This window comes from Antedon bifida, chromosome 11 (genome assembly GCF_963402885.1).
Source record: "Antedon bifida chromosome 11, ecAntBifi1.1, whole genome shotgun sequence".
NCBI lineage: Eukaryota > Metazoa > Echinodermata > Crinoidea > Comatulida > Antedonidae > Antedon > Antedon bifida.
Window position 1 is genome coordinate 18351784 of NC_136236.1, and position 14040 is coordinate 18365823.

A 14040-nucleotide genomic window follows, 5' to 3' on the forward strand; every position below is an offset into this window, starting at 1 on the left:
TCACAGATTTATTTCACCGTACAGTAAAAAATGTATTTGTACATTAAAAATCTCAAAGAAAAACAAACATACATTTAATTTAGCGGATTTTTGGAAATTAAAACTTTTTTATACATTGAGTCGCCATTTAATGATTGTAATAAAATGTTTTTTGAAGAAAAGATTTTCTTTAATAACATTTAAAAACTTTTAAAATTGAAACACGAGAAAAAAAACCTTTTTTGCATTGCAACATTAGTACGTGGTTTCATAACAGTTTTTTCTACGTACACGGCCGCGGTCCACTTAGAGGTACCAAATTGGTAGGTTTAGAATGTTTGATTTCTTAACCACAGTACGACTGTACAAAAGTCTAGAAGGAAGAACAACAGTTACACACGTGTTTTTCGCGTAGAACACCACATTCAACCATTTTGAATTGTTTGTGTAGACGTGACAAATAATTTAGGCCCAAAAATAAACAGTTATAATGGTTAAAAAAGGAAGACCAAGTGAGTAGTTTGTTCTTTTTGTTATTATAATATTCAGGCTAGGCTTTTTTTTTAGCCTAAATGTTTAGCCTAGCTAGCTAGCTAGGCCTACCTAGGCCTAGCTAGGCCTAGTTAGGCTAGGCCTAGCTAGTTGCGGCCTAGCCTAGCTAGATAGAGGGAGAGGCGCGAGTAAACTAGCCTAGGCCTCCTTCATAGCTAGCCTTCCATTGCTTGTAGGCCTGTCTGGCCTAGGCTATTCAACAATTCACAAATATTTTTTTCATTATTTTAGGAAAACTCAAGAGTAAACGAATGACGTGTAAAATGAAATACAAGATTGAGAAAAAGGTGAGTCAATTTGAAATGTTTTAAAAAAGATTCTTTAAAAAGTTATCATTGACATTGATCAATCAATACATTTTTTTTATACGATATTAACAATTATAAGAAATCATACACTAGGCCTATTTTTAAATTAAAGTAAAGATACTGTAGGCTATATTGATTTTTTTTTTAAATTCAAATTCTTAACAACAAAAAATAGGAATACATTCTAATATAAAAATTAAATCTTTGATTGCTCTTGGTCTATGTTTTTAATGACTAGGCCTAAACCTACTACTATTACTAAATAATTTATGATTTATTTTATTTATTAATTTCAACAATATTTTACGGGTGGTCCATCCAGTCGAGATTTTATGTATAAGTTTCTTACACCATGCTTCAAGAGAAACTGTGAATAATGTTCTTTATATTTATTTTTATTTTTTACTTAGGTCAAAGCTCATGATAAAAAGGCACGAAGAAAGAGCAAAAAGGAACCACATAGAAAGCCTAAAAAGGAAATTGGAATACCAAATTTGGCACCTTTCAAAGAAAAGATATTGAGAGAAGCAGAAGAGAGGAAAGTCAGAGTAAGTATACTGTGGTCAAAGTATGTATACAATGGACTTCTTCCCGGTCAAAATGACCAAGTGTTAACAGTTTGTCAAAAAAGTTCAGTGCAGTTAAAGTTTCAGTAGTTATTACTGGAGCAAGAGAGAAAATGTAATGGTATTAATTTATTATTTTTTTCAGGTAGAGGAAAACAAGCAACGTCAAAAAGAACAAAGACACAAAGATTTGATCAAGAAAAGAAAACTTGAGCATCTAACAAAAGATGCTGAAAAGAAACAGAAACTTTATGCAAAAAAGGTAAATGGGAAGAAAATGTTTCCTACAACAAGACAGTGGGGCCTAGCCGGCTCAGCCTTCATTTCACCATTTTAGGCCCTCGCCCCTTTCCCTCCCCCTTATTTCAAAATCCTTTATCACTGCAAGAAGATATTTCATCTAAGCTTGTTCTTGCTTTAGTGACATCTAGATTAGATTATCGAAATGGAAGACACTGACTACCAATAAAAAAAGATTCAGTTTTTCTCTTGTACACCTAAATTTCAATCAACTGGCTCAAATTGCAGTTCATTAATAGCTTGAACCCTGGGTGACTTCAACATCTATCACTGTTCTTACTGTGCTTTTTGGGTGTTAACCTGTTTAGACCATGTTAGTTAATTAAGACCAAGTTAAACCAGTTTGACTAAAGTTAACCATTCAGACAAAATTAGTTAACCTGGTTAAACCAAGTTTAACCTGTTACAGTTAATCAACCTGTTTAGACCAAGTTAATCGACCTGTTTAGATCAAGTTAATTAACCTATTTAGACCAAGTTAATTAACCTATTTAGACCAAGTTAATTAACCATGTTGATTATCTGCACAGAATGTTCAGTGTGCAAAAGGTTTAATTAGTCATAAAAGTTGACGCATTAATTACCATTTTTTATGTAGATGGCATTACAAGGAGAGTCAGATGCCGTAACTAATACTCGTAAAGAAATTGATTCTACACGGAAAGCCTACTACCGCGAATTTAAGAAGGTTCTAAATGCCTCGGATGTCGTTTTACAAGTTCTTGATGCTCGTGACCCGCTCAGCTCACGATGCACTGAACTGGAACAAGCAGTCCTTGCTTCCGGTTTGGATAAAAAATTAGTACTTATTCTAAATAAAATAGGTGAGTTCAGTTTTAGCCTAAAAATACATTCCTGTGATTAATACTACCATAAATCCTGTCTACACTATCAAACTAGTATGACTTACAAAGTGTGACGTGCCCAAATATGGTAGTGATATACCCAAATATGGTAGTGATATGACGTCATCGTGTCCATTTATGGGCATATCACATTCTTTTGTCAAGTTTGATAGTGTAGAAAGAGCTTAAGTATCACAGCAAACACCATCAATAGCACATTGTTTGGTTTGATGTACAGGTGGACTATAATATGGAAAACTTTTAAACACGATTGTAGGAAAATGGTAAAAACCGTGGAAAAATTGTGATTTTTTTATGATATAACCACATTTTTATTAGCTTCATATTGTGAGTGAACTTGTATTCAATTAAATAAAACTTTTCTACTCCTAATTATAAGCAATTCTGTTCGTAAATAAGGTATTTATACTAAGCATGTGTTGTGCCCCATATGTCATATCACTACCATATTTAAGGATATCACTACCATATTTGGGTACATCTGTGCAATAATAATACAATCTCTTGTTTTTTACCTTATTTATTATTAACACAGCGCTCTCTTTATTTCAGATCTTGTACCAAAAGAAAATGCAGAAAAATGGTTAAAACATCTTAGAAACGAGTTTCCAACAGTTGCATTCAAAGCATCCACACAAACGCAGAAACAAAATTTGGTGAGCATGAGAAATTACTTTTCATATTATTTGTCTTTATTTCGGGATTCCTATCCATAGAAAACAGTATAATAATAATCTTAGAAACAAATCCACAAGCCGTGTATAAATTCGAGTTAAAATTGATTTATGTGACAAAAATATCTTATGGTAGTTAAGTTGGATGTTTTCCAAACTCTGACGCAATTGTACAGAATACTTGGTACATTTGATAATACTTATGAAAAACAAGTTTGTGGTGGAAACTAAAAGCGGGCAAGGAATTGTTTTCACAAGTAATGTACTCGGTACAATTACGCCAGATTTAAAAAGCATCCAACTAATTACATTGAATGCAATAATGCAGATTTGTAGGCTGATGTAAAAGTGATTGTACATCAACCAAAATTTAGTGTTTTTCTTAAAAATTAATCTTAATCTGATCAGCTATGGAATTCTTAATCTTACTTCTATAGGGTCGTAGTAAAATTCCTGTTAATCTAAGTAGTAAAGATCTTCTTCAGTCAAGTCAGTGCTTGGGAGCAGAATCTTTAATTAAACTGTTAGCTAATTATTGTAGAAATTCTGGCATCAAGACTACTATAACAGTTGGTGTTGTAGGTATGTGAAAATATATTATTCATGTTAAAAAGCAATGCTACAGCGTTCTCACCAGAGCCTGGAAGCAGTTCAGCGTTACACTCAACACGAAGGCTCTACACATCTACCATAACACTCTACACATCTACCATAACACTCTACACATCTACCATAACACTCTACACATCTACCATAACACTCTACACATCTACCATAACACTCTACACATCTACCATAACACTCTACACATCTACCATAACACTCTACACATCTACCATAACACTCTACACATCTACCATAACGCTCTACACATCTACCATAACGCTCTACACATCTACCATGACGCTCTACACATCTACCATGACGCTCTACACATCTACCATGACGCTCTACACATCTACCATGACGCTCTACACATCTACCATGATGCTCTACACATCTATAATGATGATCTACACATCTACTATGACACTCTAGTACATGTCTACCATGATGCTCTATACATCTACTGTAATGCTTAACACCTCTACTGTGACGCTCTACACATCTATAATGATGATCTAAACATCTACCATGGCACTCTACATATCTACCATGACACTCTACATATCTACCATGACACTCTACATATCTATCATGAAATTTGACAACTCTAATGTGATGCTTAACACCTACTGTGATGCTCTACACATCTACCATGACACTTCTTATCATGACACTTATGTGAGACTCAACATTTCTTTTACCGTAACACTCCACACTGTGAAACTCGACACTGTAACAGTCAACACTTGTGACACTCGACACATCTTACTGTGGCTCTCGACACTCTTACAGTGATACTTGAAATTTCTTACAGTGACACTTGGCACTTCTTACTTTTACACTCAACGCTTCTTACTTTGACACTCAACGCTTCTTACTTTGACACTCAACGCTTCTTACTTTGACACTCAACACTTCTTACTTTGACACTCAACACTTCTTACTTTGACACTCAACACTTCTTACTTTGACACACAACACTTCTTACTTTGACACTCGACGCTTCTTACTTTGACACTCGACACTTCTTACTTTGACACTCGACACTTCTTACTTTGACACTCAACACTTCTTACTTTGACACTCGACACTTACTATAACATTCTACACTTCTTACCATTCTTATCGTGACACTTCTTACTATAACACTTGACACCTCTTACTATAACACTCAACAGCTCAACATGTCAATATATGGACTCTAATTATAGCCTCAGTTTTAACTTTATAAATGCTGTATCTATTGTAGGTTTTCCAAATGTTGGCAAGAGTAGCTTAATAAATTCTTTGAAAAGGTCAAGGACCTGTAACGTTGGTGCAATGCCAGGTGTCACAAAGTAAGTATGCAAATTATTTAGGTGGGAATTTCATTTGTTTAGCATTTCCACATTACATAAATAAAAAAAATAGAAAATATTAGATTAGGTAAAATTGCAGTTGTATAAGAGTTGTTATGTGGCAATGCACCAGAGTGGCTACAGTACTGTTGTGTATTGATAGTATATAAACCAGTAATATATTTCTTGTAGGTCGATGCAAGAGGTCCATCTGGATAAGCATGTTAGGTTACTGGATAGTCCTGGCGTTGTGCTTGCTTCAGGCAATGATGATGCTGCCATGGCTCTAAGAAACTGTGTCAAGGTGAGTCAATCATGTACAGGGAAATGTTTAAAACAAGAGAATGACTATGCTTGTTCCATCGTTTTTGTTTCTGAATGGAAACTACCGTACTGACCCGGGTATAATCCCATACTCGGGTATAAGCCCACTCCCGACTTTTGACTAATTTTCATGCAAAATGAGGCACTCGGGTATAAGCCCACCCACTAGTGTGGTGGTTTCAGAGGAGGGATGATTTCCATGATTGAATACACAGTACATGTGCTGTTTTTGACGATCTGCATTTTTGGATCCTCGTGTATAAGCCCAACCCCCAAACTTATCATGATTTCATGTTGAAGGTGGGTGGGCTTATTTATTGGGTGGTGGGTGGGCTTATTTATTGGGTGGTGGGTGGGCTTATTTATTGGGTGGTGGGTGGGCTTATTTATTGGGTCCTGAATCTATTGTAACCTTTTGTACAGTTAATATATAGATTCAACATAAAAACAGTTATTTAAACATTCCCAGGGAGTATGTCAATGTTTGGTGGTGAGGTGAAAATAATGCCTTGTTGGGGTCCTTGGGCAAAATAAAAACTATTTAAATTTATTTTGTTTGTAGATTGAAACTTTAGATGATCAAATTGGACCTGTTCAGGCAATATTAAGAAGATGTAACAAGAGTCAGGCAAGTGAAATACAATAATTGTTTTTGTGGATATACACCGTCAGTAGTAACAGTGGGCAGTAACAGTGGGCAATTTAGTTTTTATTGTCCGATTTTGATAAAATAAAAAAAAAAATTAATTAATACTCGACACATTTATACATGAATACCAATTTCCATGACAATAATACAATCTAAATGTTTAATTATTGTTTTGTTATTGTTTTAATTATTGTTTTATTTTAAATTTTTTTTTACTATAAAAATTTAAGTGCAAATGACCTCCTCTTGCACTTTTATTGCAATTTGTGACCCAACCCTGGCATTTTGAAATGCACGCAATTAGCCAAAAATGAAAAAAAAAAATTCTCAGATAAATAAAACTTATAATTTCTAAAATCTTTAGTTAATGATGCATTATTCGGTGCCAGAATTTAGTGATGTTCATGAATTTTTGTCGTTACTGGCTAACAAACAAGGCAAGCTGAAGAAAGGCGGCATACCAGATGTTGACAAAGCGGCTGTGGGTGTGCTTATAGATTGGAACAGGTTATTATTTATTTTATACTGGGTAGCCTCTTCAGGCAAAGACTGTTCTCCCAGAGGTCACAGTTATGATCAGTGGCTGTGTATGACTAGTACACCTGGGTAACCCCCTACTTATCTCGGAAGATGTACTAGGACACATCAGCTAGATGTGTTCGATTCGCATGAGTGCTCATGAGTATGTCATCACTCATTTCCTGCACTATTATTGGTTGCGCAATTTTTTCAAAATATTGAAACTCTTTGGACTACTGCCTAAATGAAAAACACAATGACTTCATCGCAGAAAGTGATTTGGAAGATGAAACTGCAAGCATATAGAATCAACGATTTCAATTTGCACAAACAATTAGTGGAAAACCGGATTTTAATGATATTATTTCTTCAATATAAATGTTTTTTCTTGCCCCTTGTAGGACAACCTAAAGTTTTTAATTTTTTTTTTTTTTTTTGGTGTAGCGGAAAAATATCCTATTACACACATCCACCAGAACAGCACACCTTACCAACACACATAACAGCAGAAATTGTGACAGAGTTAGGAAAAGCATTTGATATGTCAGCTCTTGAGAAAGAAGAAAAAGAAATTCTGCAAGGTAAGAGTATAGTAGTACTAGTATAAAATGTTGCCATTGTATGTGGGTTGGTAGGTTAAAGAAACTTGACAACTTTGATGTCACAAAAACGATAGATGTTCTGCATTTGTTTTCATGATGACTTTTATTTTCATTCCATAGGGGTGTCACTATCCAATCAAATTTGAATAATGCCCATGAAAGCCCCAGTGGTCTAATGGTAGGATGTCTGCATATCAGGCATACAATTCTGGGTTGGAATCTCAGTTGGGCCAACAGATTCCCTCAACTTTGATGAGGAAAATCTGAGAATGAGAAAAAGCACCCCAACCAAAATTTATGGTATACAATAGTTTCTTGAGTATTTTTCTTAGGTTTACACACTAAGCCAAGCTCAGCTATTTTATATGAGTCTACTGGTCCCTCAAAAGGAATCGTTGAAGATGACAGTGAGCTTCAAAGTATTGAGGAAGAGATGGAGAATAGTGAAGAGGGGGAATCTGAAGAGGAAGAAGAAGAAGAAGATGAGGAATCAATGGAGGAAAGCGATGAAGAAGACAATAAGAAAGATAAGGTTAGAATAAATAGATGTAGAACCCATCTGTATTCTTTTCCCTCCTGAATATGCAAATCAGCCAGTTGAATATGTAAATTCAACATGCCTCATAAAACCTCAGACGTAAAAAGTTTCTAATTGTTTTTTAGTTTTTAAAAAATACAGCATTTTACATTTTCTTATAGTTATCGGGTGTAACAGTTAACTTGCCATCTAAGAGGGCCAATCAGAAACAAGCATCATCTATGGCATCAGTCGCTAAGTTACCGGCTTACATGTTTGCGAACCCGAATGAAAATGTTGATATTACAAATGATGATCATACATTAACAGCCAATAAGAACCAGAAGAAATCGTACAAGAAAATGCTAAAGAAACGCCGAAGAACTGGTACGTCTTGCTTCTTCATACGCGTTGTAGACTCAACTGCTTTGAAGGCCGTCTGATCATTGTAAACTGGTTATGGAAATCCTATATTCATGAGCCATGTTTTTTTTTGTTTTTTGTTTTACTTTATATATTGAGGGTGATCCATCCAGCAATTGCTGATCATTAGAAACCTTCAGAGGTTCACAAGACAAACATATACACAAGATGCTCTACATAAACAAAGTCTTCTTACAAGTCTTTGGGAGTGGAGTTGTAATTTTTGTCCTTACAAAAAATCCTGACATGTAACGAGACTTGAACCCAGGACCCTTGGAGTGGTAGCCAAGCATCATAACCACCATAACCATAACTCCTTATTTATTTTGCCCATCAGAATTGAAACACTGCTCAACAGTACAACTCAAATGTCAAAGAGGCTTTTAATTTGAGAAATTATTTACGATTGTTAGAGAACTTAGTTCAATGTAACAAACAGAGGAGAATAAAATTATTGCCAGATTTATCTATTTATTTTTTCACCATCAATTTCAGTATTTAACTTTTATTCTATATTTGCAAATTTTACATAAAGGCAGCTTTACGGTTACCATATAATCTATTTACCATGACCTAAGCACCTATTTTATTAAAACAAAAATTGATATTATACAGTTCACTGATGTTAAATCATTTCTGTGATATTTTAATAGTCTCTCTTGAAAAAAAGCCAAGTTGGCTTGATTCTAGATGGGCTTCTTTTTTAGATTACGTTTGCAAACCAAAGAGGATTCTTTTCAAGGTTTTTCTGTATATACGTATCATTTTTTTCTTTTTCATCAGAAAATAAATTCATTAAATATTTGTTTTTATTTCAGATGCTGTGGCAACAAGCTTAGCTGACAATTTCACCTCTGCATTTGAAATGTTAGGAGGAAGTGCTGCTGACAACGATGATTATGATTTCAAGACGGATTTCAAATAATTTTCAGATATGTTTTAAATACCCTGCATAATTCTGATAATTATTTGTACCAAGATTTGTTTTAAATATAAAATAAGTTTTATTTAATTTTAATAACAAAAACGGCCAATATTGAAAACCTAAATTGGATTTGTAAGAACACCACATAGGATAAAAACCAGATTGGAACTTTATAGTAAAGAATACAATAATAGCACTGACAAACTGATAAATATAATAGTAACCTACTTGAAATAATTTAATTGGGGTACTAATAAGTAATTTTAGAGAAAAATTACTTTTTTGTTGAACTAGAATATAAATAATGACTGTTTATGAGTTGAGTACAAAACATTCATTATTTGTTTTATAACCTTTATTCAATTTATCCATGGTAAATTGATGAATGCTAGGCTGGGAAGCTAGGCCATGAAAATAAGCAGTACTGCAACTTTAGACGTTGAGTAGAACAAGTTGGTTTTTGAATTTCAGTCAACGTCGTCACATGGCAAAAATTCTCAATGATTACAGGAAACTGAACGGAACTTAATATTATGTTAAATAGGGATAATTTCAAATGACACATGATGTGTAATTGACCAATCAAATTGCAAGAATACAATCGAGTGTGTTATAATATACAAGTTGAATGGTGATAATATTTCATGAGTTGCAAGATTGACTGATCTATTTAACAAGGTGGATATTACCAATTAGAATAACATATCAAGTGTACAGACAAACCCAGTATATAGTATACTTTGAAATACTGATGTTCTTAGTTCAATCCGGAAAGAGTGAGATTGTAATCTCATTTGTCCCTGGTTATATCTCCTCAGAAAGCTCTTCAGATAAATGAATGCCGTGGCAGTTATTACCAAGTATTATTTTGTAAAACCAGAAGAAAAATATGAAAGTCAAAGTAAAAATAAGCCAAGCAGTAGGAAACAAAGAAAGAAAAACACCAACAAAACATTTTTTGTCAACATTTACAAACAAACATTAAAAAATAGAATACACACATATTGTTGCACAAAAACTTAAGTTTAAAAAGTAGATAGTTAAAGGTTAAAATACGATAAAATGTATAAAACGCTTAAAAAGTTGTAGTTTAGAAAATAGATACAGAAAGTCAGAAAGCTCTTGAGATGAATGAACGCCATGGCAGTTATTACCAAGTACTCGCATATTCCATTGACTTGACATTGTGTTTTTGTAAAACCAGAAAAAAAAATATGAAAGTTAAAGTAAAAATAAGCCAAGCAGTAGGAAACAAACAAAGAAAAACACAAGCAAAACATTTTTTGTCAACAATTACCAGAAATAAACACAATTGTAGCATTGAGGAAATATATATATATATATATATATTGTAGCATTGAGGAAATTATATTTCCTCTATCAACTAAATATAATTGCAGTAGAAAATTAATGGATTTTAAACACAATTGTAAGTTGTTAGATTAAACTACTTGGACTTAATTATAGTTTTTAATTTTAAAAATAGAACATACACTATTCACTGCTTAAGTATACACCACAATACAAATTAACATTGGAAATACAGTAAATTAAGCATTTAGTGTTACCATGGAGATATTTCTAGATTAACATTGCACAGTAGCTCTAAAACAAGAATTATGTAATTGTTGTATGACTTTTCTTCAAGCTACAAAAATGGAATTTCAGTATGGGAAATTTTTGGTTTTTATTTTGTACTGGACCGTTTGTAAATCAAGTAAGTATAAAGATTTTTTTTTAATTCGAAAATCTTATCTTTTTAATAGTGTTTTATATTGAATAGAATTGGAAAGAATACCTAAGCGATCTATTTGCAAGTGTTTTCAAGTAAGGATAACATTAATACAGTTGAACCTCTATTAGCGGCCACCTCTCTTAACGGCCGCATTTTCCAAAAAGAAACATTCTCGTATTATTTTGTGCGGGTATTTTTCAAGATGGACATCCATTAGACAGTACCACGATCGGAAAACACCCCTATTTGGAGCAAATCGTTGAACCTAAATTCGTTTTAATTGTCAATAACTAGTTATCTAACTCAATTAGTAAACAGGGTTACATCAGGTGGTTAAAATCAGTACCGAAAGTAGGCCTACTAACCAACCTTATATATCATCGATTAAACATTCTAGAAGTAACGCGCGATTTACCGAATTTTGCCCTTACGTAAATTTATATATAGATCAAATATTCAAGACTATAAAAGCAGGAACATCGCAAACGGCAGAATTGTCGTTTAAAGAGGTGAGTCGATAAGTTAGCCACAATATTCAAGTAAAAGAAAAGCCATGTTGTCGTGGATTACTTTAGTTCACTTCCATTTGTAATAATAAACATTTTTGATTATTTATGTAGGCTTTTGAACTGTATTGTCATATCTTTCTAAAATTTGAAATGTAGGCCCTACGTTTACAGTATTCGTTTTCTTTACAAAATCGTAGGCGTACATCGGCTATCACCTGTATTTTAACATTGGGAATGCGAATTATTCCTATAACCTTATGCTACCACGTTTTTACTTGGGCATACTATAACCCTGAGCGTCTATACACAATTCCATGTTATACCCCCAAGTTTTGAACGTAGTATTCACTCATTATTCTACTAATCCGTCGAATAAGCTTACCAGCTTATCGTTGGTACAGAATCGTAATTATAATTTGATCTACATAATCGACTATTTTATTTATTTATTTATTCTGTCTTTACTGAATGACACTTTCAGTGCTAAAGAATTGATTTCCAAAGTGGTTCAGTAGAGAACATTAACAATATAATAAAAATAATTCAAAGACAACTAACAAAGTAATTTACATTAGTACACACACATTTACAAAAAGGTAACTATCTACAAAACATATAGTATATATAAAAAAATGAAAGGAATTCAAGGTAAAAGATACTTAATCAGTAATATTTTGGATTGATTTTTTTGCTCTAAACATTATTATAAAAAGAAATTGGATTAGTGAATACAATATAATTGTTGAGGCAATTCCAAAAATGTGAATAAATGTAATTAAGAACAATAAACAGGTAGATATTAGAAAGGACTACAAAATATACATATTTACACTTCGTCAAAAACATTTTTATTCCTCCTCAATGTATACATAAATGGGAGAGAGTATGCAATAAGACAATACAATGGTAAGATGTTTGGAGACAAAAAGTATTAAATGAAAAAAAAACAAAAAAATACGCACAATTTAATTATAAATTGTTGAATCGAACTATGCCTACAAATAGTCGATTATGTATGTGGAATATTAAGAGTACTAGCAAATGCAATAATTGTGATGCCTTAGACGATGAAAAACATGTTTTTTTGAATGTCCAAGTAACAATAAATTATGGAGAAATATAGATAACATTTTTAAAACAACTGATGGTAGTAAACGCTCTTTTAAAGAGCTCTTTTTGTGGCAGTGGAAATTATACAAAAAAACAGATTATATTATCCCATCGCTACTTATTCTATTTATAAAATAAAAATATATAATGAAGTAAAAAAACCGTTTTGTAAAAATCCATGGGTGGTCTTTAAATCAAACGTATGGTAGTTGATATAACCGCTTTTGGTTTGATTTAAATGTTTACTTACTATGTAAAATTATACATAAATATCAAAATTAGTGTAACATATTGCTTTATGTAGTCATTTTCAAAACACGTACAAAGGAAAATATTAATTTTCAGAACTAGATGGTACGCGAGCGTACCATCTAGGTCGTGCCCACAAATGGTTCTCGAATACACAGTAATTTCAGCGTAAAAAAACTGGCGATTTCAAATGTACGTACCGCACGACTATAATACATTGTCATTTACAGAAACGAATAGACACGATGATTTATGTAGTCAACCAAAATTAGCACCCTGGGAATTAATTCCGAAAGAGAAACTTGTCACAAAATGAATGATTTGGACTCATTTTAAACAAACCCAAGTGTTTTGTATGTAAAATTAGAGTTGAGGGATGGGGAAGAGGATAGGTACAAAGAGGAACAATTTTAAATATGTTCTTTATCCACTCAGTAATGAAATATTTTAATACTTTATTAAATAGTAAAGTACATGTAACGATACACTACGTTTGTAATTATTATTTAATACAAACTTTGAGAAGCAACTGTCAGTAATGTAGTGTATTTTGTATATTATGTGTTTATAATCTAACAGTAGCGGCTACCCACACTCACAGTAATAAAATTTATTTGTATTTTTGTTTTTTATATCTAACAGTACCAACACTCACATCACAATAAGAAATTTGCGATTCAAATGGCAATCAAAAGTGGTTAAATACCTATTTACACTATTGTATAGCATTGCAATACTATTTATGTTTATTCTCCAAGGCCCCATAAATTTACCTACTTGTGTTAAAAGATGGAGGTATACGTCCATGGTTAAACAAAATAGTTATATTGGAATGTTCCATTCATCGCAAATCAATACAGTTGTATAAACGTATATGAAATCTATAAAAATAGTATTTTTTAAAGAAAATCGGCCTGTCTTCAACATTATGATACTGTACTCGAGCAGTCCAATCAGTTTTCAGCCATTAAAAACAATTATCGTAGGAGGAGATAGGAAAATGCGAAGCATCCTCGTATTATTGTAAGCGGGTATTTTTCAAGAGGACATCCATTAGACAATGTATAGCACGATCGGAAAACACCCCTATTTGGGGCAAATCATTGAACCTAAATTCGTTTTAATTGTCCATAACTAATTATCTAACTCAATTTAATTAGTAAACAGGGTTACATCAGGTGGTTAAAATCAGTACCGAGATTCTAACCAACTTCATATACCATCGAGTAAAAAATAACTCGCAAATTACCAAATTTTGCCCTTACGTAAATTTATATATAGATGTGCAGA

The 14040-nt window shown here is 32.9% G+C and overlaps 1 protein-coding gene across 1 annotated transcript; it reads left to right on the top strand.

Moving 5' to 3' along the window:
* The first annotated feature begins 357 nt into the window (after window positions 1-357).
* LOC144855492 (guanine nucleotide-binding protein-like 3 homolog) lies at window positions 358-9465 on the top strand. Its single transcript, XM_078713382.1, has 15 exons — window positions 358-491; window positions 763-818; window positions 1250-1387; window positions 1551-1667; window positions 2304-2529; window positions 3124-3227; window positions 3683-3827; window positions 5101-5188; window positions 5381-5492; window positions 6075-6140; window positions 6526-6668; window positions 7125-7261; window positions 7615-7814; window positions 7982-8186; window positions 9041-9465. Exons 1-15 carry the CDS (start codon window positions 470-472, stop codon window positions 9145-9147), a joined length of 1866 nt encoding a protein of 621 aa, XP_078569508.1. The 5' UTR covers window positions 358-469; the 3' UTR covers window positions 9148-9465.
* Window positions 9466-14040: the final 4575 nt, after the last annotated feature.